Source organism: Seriola aureovittata, chromosome 21, assembly GCF_021018895.1.
Source record: "Seriola aureovittata isolate HTS-2021-v1 ecotype China chromosome 21, ASM2101889v1, whole genome shotgun sequence".
Taxonomy (NCBI): domain Eukaryota; kingdom Metazoa; phylum Chordata; class Actinopteri; order Carangiformes; family Carangidae; genus Seriola; species Seriola aureovittata.
Genome location: NC_079384.1, coordinates 10,779,992 through 10,798,639, shown reverse-complemented (window position 1 = coordinate 10,798,639; position 18,648 = coordinate 10,779,992). Strand labels below are relative to the sequence as shown.

The window sequence follows — 18,648 nt, the reverse complement described above, 5'->3', positions numbered from 1 at the left end:
TACATTAATCTATTAGTTGATTTATTTTATTTATTTGAAGTTATTTATCAAGCATAAATGTCAAACAATCTGTATGAATATTGTCTGATTGTGTCTCCAAAGATTTGCCTGTTGTCTCTGTTTCATATCATTGTACAGTAAATTGAATATCTGGAATATTTTGTTGACTGTTAGGACAATAAGACATGAACTTGTGTGCAGAGGCAGATATAGATAATGTGTGTCCTTGATATCCCAGATGATCATAACTGAATCTTATATTTTTGATATTTTAGTGTCTGAATTTGACCGAGTCAATTTGATCAACCAGATTTTTTGACTTGACCTGAACTTTTAGATCTGAACTGAAATAATTGAATTTGAATATAGATTTTGAATATTGGGTGTATGCATTTTCTCTCTGTATTTTGGCAAACCTAAAATATATTCAGTGGTATTTATTTTAGTTCTAAACATTCAGTGGTACTTAAATGTCAACATATTCAATAGTGATTACATTACAAAACTAGGTATGATTATAAAATTCAAATCTTTATGGCCATTATTTTCATAAATTTCCTGTCTTTGAATGATGAATTAATCATTGATTAATTAATCAGATGTTCAGCAGCGGGAGCTCTGATTGGCTGGAGTATGGCCCTTAAAACACCTTGATGAATCATTATTATATCACTATGTTTTAAATAAATCATTCTTAGATGATTATGCAAACCCTGGATTTTGTCCGATTCCAATATTTTTTCGTTTGTTACACTAGCACCTCGCAAGGAGGAGGTGGTTTCAGTAAAAGGGTCTTGTCTCATGCTTTAAGTAACTGTGGACTTTTTCTGTATTAAACCAAGTTTCCCTAACATGACCATAAACTGTTTACTTATGCTGTAGTCACCATGACGAGATACATTATGCACCATATTTTATGCCTAAAGCAAATAACAGACTTTCATTAGACATTTTACTGACACATTCCATATCGACATTTTGTGACTTGCCAGATACAGTATATTGATCAACAACATTTCCCCAGTATGTTTCTAGAAAACATAATCCAGTCAGCATTACGTTTCCATCGAAATATATTTCCTGTAGCAAATTACAGTAGATGTGTATAAATTTAAACTCTATTCGACAGGGTTTATTTTTTTTCTTATGATTAACTATGAACCTGTTTTGCACAATTGTCTGGGTCAAACTTGCATGTAAATGTATATTCTATTGTGGGGAAAAAATGGAGCTTCGTAACAATCCTGCCAGGGAGTGTGTAGTATTCATGAGCTGTGTTTGGCTGCTTTCGTGCCCCAGTCCATCCTTGGCTTTCAGAAACTGTGATGGACATTTTTCACTATTTCCTGACACTTTGTATTTCTTGGGCGTGTGTTTGTTGTGGTCAAGATTAGGGTGAACACCTGGTTGTGTTTAAACCCTCCTTATTCCTACACCAGCTTCACTGGCAGTTACTCATCCTCTGCTAGACTTACATTCAAATAATTGTGGTGATGGGCTGCTGCTGCTTTGAAGTCCATGTTGCTGGTCGGAGGCTGATGAATTCCAGTGAGCACATTTCCATTCCACTTTCATCTTTCCACCGGTCAAATTGAATTTTTAGAACAGCAAAGATTTTACAAATGATGGTTTCCGTTCGGCGGTGGTGGCGGCGGCAGCAGTGGTGGGGTGGGTACCTTCAGCCAGGCGGAGGATAAAACGTCCAACACAATGAGTACTTAATTGATGCCATTATCATATGAACAGCATCAAAACAAAGAATTCAGTTAGACTTTGGGTGACATTTCGACATCCATAGTGGAGCTCGCGCTTAGCTGCAGCTTGATTTATGCTGTCGGTCTGCCATAACTGCTCAGCCATTACAGGTATTAAGGCTGTGTGCTCTCACAAAGAAACATGTTGCTTTGTTTTCCCCCCGGGAGCCAGCTTTTATTATCTGATAAATAGAGACATGCTGGAACATGATGCTTATCTACAGACTGTTGTAATGCTGTGATGTGTGCCAGAGATAGGCCATTCATTTCAGCTAATGGATGTCTAATTCAACTCCTTTAATGGGATGTCAAAGATTTCTGACACATGCATTTGGACATATTGAAATTTGTACGTGCTGATAGTGAACACTCTGGTCAAAGGATGTAGATAAATCCAAGTGATAAGTATCTTTTTATAAGACTTTGAATTTTCTCAGGCTTTACAATGGCAGTGCACATAAAATTGCAGTTTGAATCAGACTAAAGAAAAAGACCAATATTTCTCTGAATGGAGTCCATGCTGCTCTGTTGCCCCCCTGTGGAGGCTTCAACGACCTACATACCAGCACACTCCTGAAATATCTCTATTCACATTTTCAACACTTCTTATTACATAACCTTTATTTAATCAGGCAATCTCTAATTAATCTTCTCATTAATGACAATTTTTTTTTCTTCATCCAGATATGAAACGTCCCAAGAGCCCTGACTGGCTGGACGGCAGCCCTGCCCGCAAGAATCAGGAGGGGCAGGAGGAGGAAGAGGAGGAGGAGGAGGATGAAGAGGAGAGGAAGGTGGGAGCAGGATACAGGGCCAAACGGGAGCGACGTCAGAGCAGCAGCAGCGGCAGCAGTCCCACTATGTGCCAGGTGTGCAACATACAGCTCAACTCCAGCGCCCAGGCCCAGATCCACTACAGGGGGAAGACGCACCAGAGGAGGCTGCGCCGACTCGCAAAGGCTGTCAGCACAGGTAGGGACGCACTGACTTTATTTATTTCAATGATCTGAAACTAAACTTGAAACTTCAGTTTCAACTTTGTTTCCTTAAGTGAAAGTTTGCCTCAGACATGAACATAAAACATAGTAAATACATAAATCATATTACAAAACGTGTTAAATATGTTGAAACTCACATAAGACAATGAACATCAGTGTCTGCATAACATACATGGATAAGCAGGCCAACAAACACCTGCTGCCGGTCGCTACGAGAGCAAAAAGTTTACTGTTGATTATAAGTAAAGCTGCGATTTATAAGCTGTTGATAAGAAGGGGATAGACAACATAACAGATGAAACTAGCAAAACAATCGCTCTGCAGTGAGTAAAGGAGTTAGTGAAGTTCATAATGTTCAGGTTTTGCTGAGCATGTCGGGGAGGTGTTTACTCAGCTCTGTGGTGGTTAGTTCTTACTGTTATGGTATCCATTAACTATCATGCTTTTAACTCTGATGATTTTTGAGGCTGTGGTTTGTCATGCTGTTTTATCCTGTGCCACAAGAGTGTTTCGTGTTAAGATGGAAACAAATAAGAATATACTCTATGTGAGCTTCAGCAGACAATCTAATTTTTTATAAGTCACTTTAATGAGGTCAGACAGTCCCAGCATGAATGTACCTTTCCCTCAGGGCGTTTCCTCACATTTTGACTCGTCAAAGGAGGAAAACAACAGGTGTCAGTAATCAAATGAGTGATGGCTCCATTACATCCATCACAGTGGGCCATGCCAGTGAGACATCAGGCACAACACCAGAGCCCTGGAAGTGGAGCACCTAAATGGGACAGAGCCGCCATTTATGTTATTAATTACACCTGTGTTATTCATCTGGTGACAAGTTAAGTGTCTGCTGTGAAAAGGATGTAGTGATGGTGTATTACTCTCAAATCCTGACAATTTAACACTTATTACTAGAGTGGAACAACCCTCACCACTTCTGACTGAAAGACTCATAACTTAATATTTGCTTGGGCACACTACAAACTCTACAAAACAAACTTTAATCACCAACTCAGAACAAAAACAGAACATTATGAGCTTCTGTTCCCAAGTGGTAGAAATAGATACTACCTTGGTATATTACTCTCCTGCTTCTTGATATCAAGAAAATGTATTTTTATATATCAAATACTAGGTCTTGGCTTTTACATTGCCTTAGAAGATTTTACAACCTAATGCTACATAAAAACAGGAAAAAAACATAAAAGGACATCACTCCCTGTCAGAAAAGCTCTGCATTTATTCTGCAAGTACTGCAAATACAGGCTTTCCAGCAGGAGTTGTGCTGTTTTCTGGGGGAAAAAAAAAAGAAAAGTAAAGAAATAGTTTCAGTCTTCACTCAGCAGAGACATAACACACCTTGTTTAGTCAGATGTTTATTTATTTTGACTTGTGGCGTTTTCTCTCAGGCGTGATCTTGTAAACGTTCACATCTGCAAATCATGAGGAGGTGTTATGCATTCAGAATATATTTGCTACTCCAGAAGAGAAACCCCTCGCCGCTTCCAAGCATTTTCTGCACACCTGTTTCGACGAGGGGGCCATTAATCACCCTCACTCACCGCCACCTGTGTCACTCTGCCGCGCTGACCAGTTTGATCAGTCAGCATTCAGGAAAAAAAAGAGCCTCTAATCTACAACTGGCCAATAAGATGGGACTTTTTTAATATTGATTTATGAGGCTGTCTCTCTCTGTAGGCTTACCACACATATTTAGCTGTTCCAGTCTAACTCGATGCATGAAATTAAATTAATACTATATCCAATGTTTAATTTCTCCCCTATTTCAACCTCATTTTGTTATCATCAGAAAGTTATTGACTTTTTTGTGTCAGATAATAGGCTTTGCAGATCATCATTCATACTTAAAAGTCTGAGACTGATCCAGAACAAAAGGAGAGCATTGGTGTATGTGTGTGTGCATGGTCTCCATTTGTTCATATACTTTTTGGAAATCTGGGTCAGGGGTCGACTGTCTGGCTTTCTGGTGCAGAAACAGACACCTGTGAGAATGTCACTCCCTGTCTAGCAAGAAATTAGTCTATATTAGAGGATGCACATGTCTGAAATCAACCCCCCCATCCACTCCAATTCACACGTCTGAGCCGCCACTGATCGCAGGACTGCACGTCTTCAACCTTAACACATTAAACACAACTTCCTGTTATATGCACTCATCGGTTTAAGAGGGTGTGTGTTTGCACTTTTGTACTTTTGTCCTTGTGTTTTAAACCTTCAAAGTAAGGATACATTTGCAAAGCAATTTCATTTAGTCTTCCTTCTTTTGTTTTTTTTTTTTTCTTTTGTGACATTTTCTGATTTAAAACTCATATGTGTTTTTTAGAGAAAACATTATGACATGTAAAAGCAGGAAAAGCGCAGGTGTAAATAATAAGATAAGTGATGGCTGAATCCCACTTAGCTGCTTCAGTTTCAGGGTCCTGGTGCTGTGCATGCTGGCTCACTGTCACACTGTCAAGGCTTTCAACTGAAACAGAGCCATTGTTAATTTTGCTATTAAACCTTTGTTTGTGCTATTACAAGTGGAAATGTCTGCTGTGAAAAACACCCATTGAGTTCGAAGGTTAAAATATGAGAATGCCTTTTTTAATAAAGCAGAGATTTTGGCTTGTCATAGCAGGAAAAGCACAGGTGTAATTGATAATTGATTACTGGGACACCTGTTGGTACTAAGCAATTGTTACCAAAATTTGTTTCACTCGTGTATTTCCTTCTATGACAAATCAAAATGTCACTTTAAAAATAGTACTGTTGAGTTTAATGTTAATATCAGAAAGCGAACTTTAATATTAGGCCTGAAACAATTAATCAAATAGTTGATGGCACTTTGTCAAAAACTTCAAACTTAAGTCATATAAAAATAAATTTTTTATGGTTATTCTTGGTTCTAGGAACTCTAATATGTACTAATACTTTTCTTCTTTTCTGTTTGCTGTCACTGTAAATCTAACATCTAATATTTTGGGGTTTTGGTCTGTTGGACAAACAACATTTTATTGACTGAATAGTTAACCATATAAACCAAAGTAATCTGTGAATTATTTACGTTATTAATCGAAAATAATCGTTAGTTGTTGCCCTAGTTAATATTACATTTTGTAACTGGTACATACTGTACTGTATATTTGTTGACCTCTGTGTGTACTACTAATTGTCTCGGTATATAGTAGTTTTTGCAGTTAGTACAAAATATAATATTGATATACTTAAAGTAGCTGGAGCCAAAGTTGACAAATGGAAATCAAAATGGGTTTAATTTGTTATTTGCTTTGTGCAATACACCGTGGGGAGAACAGTGTTCATCAACACCGCACTCAAAAAAATGAAAGTTTTTAGTGTGCATACTGACTGCCAGTGTATGTAGCTGACAGGAGATTTTTGCAATGTGTAAAACGACATCAGTGTCTTACGGTGCCATGACAAACTGAGAAAGTGTGTATGGTTTTTTTTTAATGTGACCTCCATTTTGCTCCAGTTTGCTGGCAAGACAGCAGGGAGCAGTTTGTTCTCTCAGATGAAATGCTGCCCTTACTGACACATCTCTCTAAAACAAGGGTCAGATTGTGTTGGAAATTCTTCCACACTGTAATGTTGATATACAGCATTTAGACACCTGTAATTAACACCACTGCAACTGTTTTGAAATGTATTTGTTGCTCAAAAAGTTGTTTATTGTGCATCATTTTTCATAATGTACACTTCCCAAGATTAGACGTGTATGTCAACAACATCAGCACTGACAGAGTTTAAACACCTCCTGCAGGCCACAATGTCAGAGCCACCTCCTCCACTAATTGATAGTTGGGATGAGACTCAGTCATGGGCAGCTTGTGTCAGTCCCTCGGGGTGAGGAGCCTCTTGTTTCCCCACACAGGGCACAGAGTGATTTCACACCTGCCATGTTAGAACTGGTTAAATGAACCCTACAGGATTTGACCCCTTTTGTTTGGGTTGTTGTGAAATTGACAATACTGCAGCCAAATTGAGCAGCACAGCAAACAACTGCCTGGCCCTAAAATTAGCCATGAAATGGTTTATTTGAAGAAAAACTGCAACTAGACCTCAGACAGGAAAATAATTGTACTTTTGAAGACACACTGTCAGTAATCCTGTCATATTAAGGGCTCCAAATAATTATTTTTTCATCAGTAAGTAAGTCATGTTCTTCGTTCTATAAAATTTCACAAAATAATGAGAAATGTCTATGAAAATAGTCCAGAAATCCAAAAGGATATCTTCAAATGTCCTGTCTTGTTCAGTTTAATATCGCGTAAGACAAAAAAGTTTGATAAGGAATAATCAACTATCAAAATAGTGGCAGGGTAATATTCTGTTGATTAATTAGTTGATTAACAAATTAGTTATTTACATCAGAATAACTGTATTTTGCAGTAAAATATTAATACAGTCTAAGAAGTCACATGTATAATTAATCACTCACATTAAACGGTATCGGAAATAATCATCTATAAGACTTAAATCTAATTGTGGAAAAACCAAGGAAAAAACACAGTGGTTAAGTAAACTGTCATGATCATTTTGTAAAAATGACTCATCACAGGATTCAACTGGTAGAAAATAGCAGCCACATATATCTTCGGTTAAACCTTGTAAACAAATAGGAAGGAAAGTTCCCACATAAAAATCCATCCAAATGCCAGGTTTTATACAGTGTCTCAAACAGTTTTCTCCCTGTTTCCTATTTCACAGTAGAGAGGAGAAAAGGAGGACGGGCCAAGTCAATTAAGGTGACTGTTGGTATAAGGCAGACTGTGCTGCGATGAAACCAGCCTAATAATACCCATTCCCTTCCCACAGCTGAACTAACATTCCCTTTATTTAGCTTCATGAAGTGATTGCTCAAATGAAAATAGGGTGGGGTGGTTCTCGCTGGGGGCCTTTTTGAAAAGAGAATGGAGCAAAGCACTTTCCACTTCCTACATGCCACACTAAACTTCAGGACCACTACACAGTCATCCCACTGCAGGGGTTATGCTTTTCTAAATTACGGTACAATGTGTGTTTGTGTCATGTGTGTAGACTTCTAAGAAGTGATTTTTATGTGTGTATGCTGCACACTCAAAAATAGATGAACAAGAAATGGACATTTATGTATGAAACATGCATTTTACCAGAGATTTACTATTACAAGCACAAAGTGGGTCCCAGGTGTGAACAGCATTTAAGGGCAATTTGACAAATCAGCTTGAATTGAAGATACAACCCCCTCTGACATACACCATTTAATCTAAAGGTAATTTTTACATGTCAATCTCATGTCTTTTAATAAGGACCTTAATGTAAAAGACATATTGTAATATTTCCATATCACTCACTATGGCACAAGTCAGAGCTGAATGCCTTCAGATTAACATAAAGGCTGCAGCAGCACATGGTCAAACATACACACACAGAGAGAAATGTAATAAATGTATAAAATCATCTCATAAGAATAATCATCATCTCTAAAATTAGTTTAATAAACTAGGAAACGAGTCCGGTCTATACAAAAATCAGTCTATAAAAAAATATTTTCCTCTGGTGGTACAACCTGAGCAGAAGTGGTCAAAAAGAAAACCCTCATAAAATCACAGTAATAAGCAGACCAGCACTCTCTTCCATTATTTCCAATGTCCATCTGTGTGCACGAACGAATGACTATCTAGCTTCACATACAACATCTGAGCAAAGTCCCAATTTAACGTCCTGTCATTGAATGCTTTTGCAGAATTTCACTCAGTAACATTTAAGTATGAAACTGGTGTGAAAATGTATCTAAAGGTTTGCTGTGAGAAGTGGGGGGGGGTGAGCGTCTCTTGTGCTGACGATGGTCATTAAGACCTCAACAGTCACTCACTTTGACATGTGGTCCCTTCTGACATGGCATTCATTCATTTGAACAACTATCGCACCATGATGTGACCTTACAAGAAGCTAAAATGCTCCTGCGGCTCTTTTCTTATTTATGCTTTTCAACCAGCCGGATCAATGGGGTGCAAGTACCTTTCATTTATCTACAGGAGTATTCGGGGACAGGACAGTCCTAGGAACAAAGAAACATTTTATTTAGGAGAGATTTTCTTTTGTCTAACGTTATCTCGGTCCTATTGTTTCCTTCTGGAGATTCTGCTTCTTCCAACCTCCAAACTGTCCTCAGCGTCATTGTTGTTAGACAGTTTTTTGTTGCTGACAAACATTATTAATGTCCCTTATATTTGCAGCTGTATGTGCCCGATATGGAGCAACAGTAAGGGAAAGGACATTTGTTGAGTTTGTCCTTAAGACTGCTCTTCTTCCCAGACATGTTGCTGTTTTACATGGGACCTTTGGGAGTACTATTGCCTGAAAGGATAAAGTCAGGGAAAAAAATGTCTCCTATGCACAGTTAATGCCATAGATTACATGAAAGACTGTACCATGATCGTGTGAGAGATTACTCTGCCAGATGTGCACTGGTATTGTTTTTGAGGTAGGTTCGCCATGAATCCCTCTGGCCAGAGGTGAGTATACATCATATACCTGTGTCATGTACCATTGCACCTCCAAAAGTTTCAGATTAACCTAATGTGACTGTACTTGGATTACCAGTCTTCTTTGATTAGATTTTTCAAAGTAAGACTGTTCAAACATCCCAAAATCTGAAAAATAATGTCATTTCCTGTAACAATTTTCCCTCTGAAAGGTAAAATTACGTCTCTCTTCTTCCTGCAACAAAGCTTCCTCTCACTAATGGAAAATCTAAAAATTTCTGAAATAGAGCTTCACTGCAGACTGAATGCTTTTCTGAAGGTTTAGTTGTTTCTTCATTTGCCTAGCAACATACAGTAGATACACTGTACCACAAAAACAGCCATTAAAAGCACGTGCATGCTGATTATACAGTATATTGTGAGAGCTGTGAAATGGGACATTTATCAGCTGGAGTTTCGTGCTGCTTGGCCTCATTTCACATAGCAGAGGCTGCTGAGCAAATTTTTTAAGATGTCACTTGATCTGTCATTAATGATACTTCTGCACAGGCTGAGGGCCTGCAGGAGAGTGTGAGCTGCAGACGGAGATGCAGAGAAAAGAGAGGGGTGATGGTGGCTTGCTCACCATTTCCCAATTTTTTTTTTTTTTTTTTTTTTTTTTTTTTGACTCAACACCAAAACCCTTAGGGAACGTTGGCATTAAAACAGCCACCTGTTTTACAGTATTCCCAATGGCTGTGTCATCTAAACAGGTCACAAATCACCCAGGGAGCTGTACCTACCTGATTTACACTCAAATTAAGCAAGTAAATAGTTCCTTCTTTGTATTCTCGACGTCAGTGCACTGGGAGAACATGAGTCATTATCCTGCATGTGAAGCAGAGTCACATGAGGAGTCTGTGAATATATTTGAAAACAAACATGAAAAACGCTGGATTTAGTGTCACTTTTTGAGATTGGATGTTTGGCAAGAGGAAATTATGATGTATCAGTATGTAGTTTCATTTATTTAGGAAGTGTAGTGACTATAAAAACTATACCTATGTATGCAGTGGTGTTTGATCCTGTTAAAATGCAGAAAAAATGTGTTGGGAGGGGGTTAAAGTAAGTTGAGGCTTCGTAAATCATTTCCCCCCCTTTCTTTCTATCTCCCAGTCTGTGATTTACATAAGTAACATGGCACATACAGAGTCCATATAGCTAAATGGAGGTATATGCACAGCCATTGTTTAGTAGGCCCACAGTCAGATGAGAGCGTGCTGTGTGGAACCGACATACGACCGCTGTGCTCGAGGCCGTCTCCCTGCTCTTTCATTTGAATGCAGCAGCCTGAAATCAAGTGTAAAACTGTCAGGATTTGTCAGTGTTGTGCTTCCACACCACACTTATTCAAGTGGACAAGGAGCCAGCAAGGAGCACACAGGGCAGACACAAGCTCTGTGTGTGTGTGTGTGTGTGTGTGTGTGTGTGTGTGTGTGTGTGTGTGTGTGTGTGTGTGTGTGTGTGTGTGTGTGTGTGTGTGTGTGTGTGTGTGTGTGTGTGTGTGTGTGTGTGTGTGTGTGTGTGTGTGTGTGTGTGTGTGTGTGTGTGTGTGTGTGTGTGTGTACACACAACACTTGTATGACATTTGAGGCCAGGAGACTGTGTGAATAATTGTGTTTATTTGAAGTGATTATAGCGACTGTGGAATGAATAACAATGCATTGAAGGCCAGCCCTCCCCAGTGGTGCATACAAGCCTCTGTGTTGCCTCCACAAATATCGAGTAACAACATGCTTCTGTGAGTGAGTCGAGTTTTCAGTGAAAATCTTCCTCTTTAACAACTTAAAGCGATGAGCGGTCAGTCTTAAGGTAAAAATATAATGTCCATTTTGAAAATTGTTTACCTGAAAGCTGTTAGAAGTATAGACCTTTAAAGAAAACATTTCTCTGTAACTGGTTAAAGTCCTACACTTGAAATATAGCTACTATATATATTTATACTCTCAAAGAGCCATTCTGCATATAGGTTACTTGGAGTAAAATGACTGATGCATCAACATGTGAGCAGCATTTTATTAACTGGTCACTGTCAGGATATTTTGACATTCAGCACTATAATTCTTAGGCCTTTATTATGGGGCTGACAGGAAATGAGGTGAGAGAGACTCAAACCAGGGACGTTATGATTAATGGTCGGCACCATAACCCAGAGTCAACAAGAGCACACCATGTACATTTAATCTTAATCTGCGCTGTATAGTCAAAAGGATGCGCTCTCTCATTTTCTTGTCAAAGACAAAAATTATGTTTATATTCAGTATTACTCACTAAAATGAATCATGTGTATCCTTAAAGACTAACAAATGAGATGACTGCATTTTTTTCCACATTAAACATTTACAAAACCAACTTTTGGTCAAAGTTTAAAACCACCATTCTTTACATACATGTTTCCTAGCTTGCAGTCTTGTTCTCCCCCAGCTTTTATTGGTGTTGATTGGTGGAATAGAGTGAAAAAACTGGCAGGAATATGTAATGCTTCACCTGCGTGCACATGTGCGCTCATTGTACGAGACAAACAAACATGGACCCATTCATAAAAAAGCTGCTTTATCATGCTATTACAGCTCAAAAACTCCACAGAATACCTTGAACTAGTCAGAATAGTTGCCAAACTGAATTTCATGATGTAAAAATATTTCTTTTGGAAATCTAGTGACATACTGTATGTAGTGTAAAAGTTATATATAATATATACGAAGTAAATGTATTATAATCTATCCGAATTTTTTAAACATCTTAGTTATGTGCAACAACTATACGTTAAAACAATGAGTTGTTGTCAAACTGCTACAAAGGCAGGTGTCTTCTTTTCCACTGCTGTATGCAAATAAAAAAGACAACACTGTTAATGTACAAGTAAAACATTTATCCTGAAAACCGAAGCTGCTACATATCAGCTAGAATGAATTTTATATTGAATATTCTCATCAGATCTTTACCAAGTGCTAATGCAAAGACCATTGCTGTGCATAATACATTGCAACTCAAGGAACCATTCAAGGCATATATGCTTTACAGAGCTGTAAAATGCCTTATTCATCCATAAAATGGCCTATTTGGATCATGGAGGAGCGTGACAGGGCAACACAGAAGCCAGAATCTCAACTCTGCTCTGCCGCATCAACAGAGTAATCATCAAAAGATTAGTCTGGAAAATTAGCAAACTATTAGTTGAACAATAATCTCTCCCACCTGCTCATTAAAACAAACAGTCTGTTAGAGCTACACACTTTTGGCTCAAATAGTTTAAATCAGCACTGAGTGGGGAAAACAGCTGTACAATTAATATGCTAAGTTCCCATGATTTAGATTTTTGTAACTCGTTAAAGTGAGTTAACCTTCTACTGCATGAATTATGTTGTTCGTTTTTGGAAGACTGGAGTCTTATGATAATGTATTAAAAAATAAGACTTTGCATAAGAAATATAATATATTTGCATGGCCACAGGCTTTTCTGCTAATACTATCATAATTAGCAAATAGCAATCATTAAGGACTGAGAATGTGTGGTTTCTCTACATCGGCATAAGATGGTGCAACAAGCACTTTACCATTTTGTTAAATGTAAATAAACGTGTTGTTATTGCCTAAGCTTAACCATGAAGTGGATATTGTACTGCAAGGTTGTGTATTTTGGCAGAAAACAAATACAGACTTAAATGAACAACATTATATTAATAGAAAATGATTCAGTTGGCATTGGGTTTCATTCAAAAGGAATTTCCTGTCGCAAATTTGTTGTACCTAATCAAAATTTCTAGGAGACAGGGTTGCCTCTCTACTTCTTCTACTGTCACACCGTATTTGACTATTTACAAGTAACCTGTAACCTGTACTGGTGGCCACAGCGTTCGTTGTGCAGAAGTAGTTACACAGTCACTTGTCTGGCACTGTGGCTCAGCTCCTGCAACATTACAGCCACTTCAGCCCATAATGTGATCGACCGGATAATATAAATATTTATAATTGTGGAGCTGTAAAAGCTTCAGAACACAAAACTGAGCTTTTCTGTAGGAAAACCATAGTGCATACAGCTCATATTACTCGGGTTTACTTGGGCTGAACACTAAATGGCTGCTGTTTGATTATGATAGAGATTATATCAGTCACACTGAAGTGGTGAAAGAAATAATGACTTTGTACTGCGTGAGTGACTCAGGTATTTTTGACTCGACCTATTGGAAATATGGGCATGAAATATTTGTTATCAGTTATCACAAACACTGAAAACTGCAGAAGTAATCACAACAGTATTTAACCTCAACATATGGTCTATCATCGTGTTGTGGATTGTCAGCTTTTAAATGTCTTGCCCTTGTGTCCATGATGTTAATAACTCAGGAGAACAACGCAGCCCAGCTGCATGTTAAGCAGAACACAAACAGATTGATAAATGATACCTATTGTTGTCAAGTAATGCCAGGAAGGAAATTACATTTGAGTGTCCTTAAGGGAGCATGCAGGTGTGAACCCTGAATAGAAAGAAGAAGAAGAAGAAGAAGAAGAAGGGGGAGATGTGGGATGTTGATGTTATACGGAGTGAGTCCTCTGCCAGCTCTGTCTCTCTCTCTCTCTCTCTCTCTCTCTCTCTCTCTCTCTCTCTCTCTCTCTCTCTCTCTCTCTCTCTCTCTCTCTCTCTCTCTCTCTCTCTCTCTCTCTCTCTTCATCCTCTTTCTCACTCACTCTCTTTCGCTCTCTTACATACGCATACACACAGAAGAAGAATACACACTTGCTCTTCAAACACTCTCAGCCTCTTTTTCCGTCTCCGCCGCTTCTCTCTCTCTCTCTCTCTCTCTATATATCTCCGTCTCTCCTCCGTCTCATAAAGGGCATCGTGATCAGCAGAGCATGGGGCTTTTAATTGACGCACACATGTATCGTTCTTTAGCTGTGGCTGTTTGGATCACAGCCAGGATGTGTCACTGTGACTGAGGAAAGGACTGCCATTTCACTTTAGTTAGAGAGTCAAAGTGAAGGGAAGATAGATACAGTGGAGAGACAGGGAAGGTTATCTGCGAGGCAGCACTTTCTTGGTTTTTGTTCAACTTCTCTGATGGGAGATAAGCTGGCAGGAGAAGCCTAAGTCAAACACTGAAGAAAGCGGCAAGCAGAGGAATCACAAACACGTGGCGATGCTGTTAGGTAAGACTGTTGTTTACTCTTACACTAGTATATACAGTATGTCAGTCCCACTTATTTATGGGAATGCAACAATAGCTTCACAAGTATCAGATTTTCTTTTTCTATCAGGTCTTATTTGTCTTGTGGTGTTTTTGTGGATCCATCTCCCTAAATGCATGTGAGTTCTCCCCTGTCAGTGTGTGTTGTACAACAGTGACTTCAGCCTCGTTGCTCAAGGGCAGACTCAGTCTCCTGCCGACCATCTGCCCTCTTTCAGTTCCTCTGCATCCACATTGAGTCCCCGGCCTGTTTGTTTTTCTAATTGACCCCTTTTGATGAAGCCAAGTGCCGAGTTCAGACCGATACAACGCTGTTGTTCCGAGATGTGTCAAGTCATTTTTAAGCCACACAAGAACAGCACTGATATCACTGTGTAGATTGCTGGCAATTATGTCTTTGCCTCCCCAGGGAAATATGCCCAGATTAGCTCGCATAATTGGAGCCTGTTAAAGATAAAGGCAGTGGGGATTTTTTAGTCATTTGTGTTTGTGTTTTTTTCAAAGGGGACAAAATGCTTATTGCATTAAGGGTTTTTAAATATAGAACCACCTCAGTTTTGCCAAGTGAAACTCTTTTATTTTACCAGCAACACATTGGTAGTACATGTAGAAAATGTACAAGGCTAGTTACTTGGTTTGACCTCTATATAAATGGATGTAAATAATAAAGATATATTCTATTGGTTGGACAGAGACAGATCAGCTTCTTAAATGTGAGATGCTTCGGCTTTTCTCTGTTTTACATCTGTTATTTGTATCCTCCATTTTATAGATTTATAAAAGGAGGAATTTAAACATCTCACCTTGGCCTCTTGGGGGCAGTTTTTACTCTTTTCTTAAAAGACAAAACTATTAATCACAAAATCAGAAATCAGTGGAATAATCAATAATATAAATACAGCTACCATTACAGCTGGATATGTTTGTGCTTTTAATTTTGGATAAACACTAAGAGGCATAAATTCTTGTAGGTTTTATATGATAAGGATGAGAAATATGTAATTTCTCACGTCACTGAGTTAACCTAAATCACAGGTTTTATAGTGTGTGATATATATATACTCAAATCACTGTAGCTCATGGAAACACACACACGCACACGCGCACACACGCACGCGCACGCACACACACACACACACACACACACACACACACGCACACATGCACGCACGCGCACACACTGCAGTGTGTTGCCTGGATGGAAATACTAAGAAGTGTCTGTGTTGCAGCTCGGGTTGCTTTCTTCTTTAAATGGCAGATTATGGAGATCAAAGGGAAACAGTTGGAGAGGAGATAACTGTAGAGTTTTGCCTGGTGGCCATGCTGCAGCTGTCCCCACCCCTCCACCCCTCGTCAAGAGCTCTGTTTTGAAGCTGCAGTGACAGGCCATGTATATGAATCTCATTCCTTGTTCAGTATAATATGTAAGAGATGTGACACTGTGAGAAAATCCTGGACGAAAGAACATATTTCTCAGATGTGAGATTAATGTCTTTCTCACTGGCCTTTGTTTATAAGGAAAAGACAAAAAATAAGAGGCAGTAGAAACTGGAGGCAGAGGGAGTTTCAAGTGTTGTGTCTTTACCTCACTAAATGGGATAAAATCATTTATAATAAATCACAACAGGGGCACAACATTGTAATAATGCACACTGGGGGCTCTGTTTCCATGTATCATACCACATGCAGCACAGTCAGCGATGCAAATAGCAGTCACCTACAGTAGGACATGGTGACTGGTTTTCGTAATTACGTGATCAGAGGCGCACAGCACAATTGCACCTCAGATGGAAATTAACTGCGCTCAGTGGTGTAAGACGCCTAAGATTTGATTTCCACATTGTTGGCTCAAGTCTGGAGGGGGATCTTTTCAGAGACATGAGATTCATGAGTATGGGAGAAAACATGAAACAGAACCAACCATGATAAAGCTAACCATGTAATACAATAAAACACAGGATCATAAAAGAATAAACATTGAGTAGAAATAGGATTTAAATTTGGGAAAAAATAGACACTATAGAATCAATGGAACAGAACAATAAAACATATTAAAATTATGAAAACCCTAAGTTGTGTGAGACTTTAAACAAGATTTTAAAACATCGACAATTTAATTCATTCTGACATTGGAAAATAATTTATACCAAAGCTTTGGGGCACATTCATGAGATTTGAGTTCAGTTGTCAGCCCCCTGTTCCCCCTCCTACATGTTTTCTGCTGCTCTCTACTGTCAGCTAACAAATGGTGAAAATATGCATTTAAAAAACGAAGAAAGAAATGGGTTGCGAATTAGTAAAGTGTGACACAGGCTGGCTTGATTTGTGACAGCTCACCTGTTTTCATCCCCTTTCGAAGCAGGTGAGACTAAAGTCTACAGTCGACTAAAATCCTGTTTGTGCTGGTTCAAAGCTGTGCGGTGCAATGTCATAAAAATAAAATCCTGAAATCCAATTTACCACCCACACACACATACAATTTATTTACTATATTTTAGAGGTTTAAAAACACCAGGGAATTGCTTTAAATTGCAACAAATGATAGTTATCTGATCAGCCCTAAAATAACCTGCTGCAGGTTACAAATTACCTCAGTGATTGCTTGCCATGATGAAGTGTAGTTGTGTTTTGGTGGTGCTTTGATTTTCTCCTGGTCGTTACTAAAATCTGTCAAATGTTATTTTACCTTTTACCAGCCAGAAATCTTCCTTTTACAAAACTTAAAGCTAAGGAAAAATACATTTTATGATCATCTTAATATTTTTATTAATACACATTAAATATTTACACAAACATTTTACACATTGTTTCAGTGACCAGCTGCTGTTCAGTATTTTTCCATTTGCCTGACTTAAATTACAAATCATCTTCCTAAAGAGCCACAATAGGTTTAATTAATTAGGGTTTAGTTGGCTAAATTGTAACAATTTAGAGCTTTAAAAGCAAAATCTTTACATCCATGAAATGATTATCTAATGCGATTTTACCTTAAAATAAAGTAAAATATCCTGTCTGTGTGACAAAATACAAAACTAGCCCTAAGAGGAAACAAGAATATAGTTTTCAAAAATAAAAATGTCTTTCCACAACTGAAGTCACTGTATTTCTAATCATCATTTACAAGGAATATACTGTATAATATTAGTCATGCAAATCAAATGTGCTAATATGATACCCATCATATTGGCTATGAGACATTAAACTGTGTTGTGTGGGGGTGGAGAGAGACAAACCTTGTTTTCATGTTATGTTGTGGAAAAATTTTTCAAATGTCTTAGGAGCCAGAAGTTCATGAGTCAGTTTAGATGGGACCATTGATTTTCCTGTTGGGGCTCATATTCACCATGCAGCATCGTTAATGACTCATTATTCTAATCGAAGGGTAATGAAGATGGTGAAGTATGGTTTTAATTGCAATACTGATAGTGCAGATTATCTTAGAGAACAAATTTAATTAATCTTCTGTACTGTGACTCGGTGCCTTGAGTAAGTGAGAGCATTTTAATTTATTTGTGCCACCGCAGTCCTTGAAACAGCGCAGAGTCAAGTTTTTAAGTTCAGTGCAAATACATTATGACATGCCAACTTGATTTCACAACTGTCATTTTGGATTTACTCAGTATCAGCTTGTGTGTATGTGACAACATCCACTCGCTGAGAACTTTATTAGAGGCACCATTCTAATCCGGGATAGGGCCTCCCTCTGCTGTCAAAACAGCCTCAGGCCTTTGTGTCATGGATTCGACAAGATGTTAGAAACATTCCCTTGAGATTCTGGTCCATGTTGACACGAGTGCATCACACAACAATGCCACAATCAAAGTCACTGAGATCACACTTTTTCCTCATTCTGATGTTTGATGTGAACATTGACTGTAGCTCCGACCTGCTTCTGCATGGTTTTGAGCATTACACTGCTGCCGCATGATTGGCTGATTCCATCAATAAGCAGGTGCACAGGTTTTCCTAATAAAGTGCTTGGTGAGTGTAGTGTTGTATACATTTTAAAGATTATGGTGTAAATTTGTGACAGTAATAAAAACTGTGTTACTCTTACAGATACCATGTGTCGCCATGTGAAAAAACCGCCAAGAAGATATTTTAAACCTAGATAAACAATTCTGCTTAATGTAACGGTTAAAGTTGCGTATAATAAATAAGAGAACATCTTTGCATG

At 38.4% G+C, this 18,648-nt stretch overlaps 1 protein-coding gene across 2 annotated transcripts in view; it reads left to right on the top strand.

Moving 5' to 3' along the window:
• LOC130161943 (zinc finger protein 385C-like) overlaps positions 1-18,648 on the top strand; it is a 72,903-nt gene that overhangs the window by 27,690 nt on the left and 26,565 nt on the right. Inside the window, exon 2 of one of the 2 annotated variants that reach the window (XM_056365343.1) lies at positions 2,439-2,726. In XM_056365343.1, the coding sequence (XP_056221318.1) occupies positions 2,439-2,726 (288 nt within the window). Of the gene's footprint in view, positions 1-2,438; positions 2,727-14,021; positions 14,434-18,648 lie in introns of those variants that run through there. The other variant, XM_056365344.1, reaches the window with a different exon arrangement.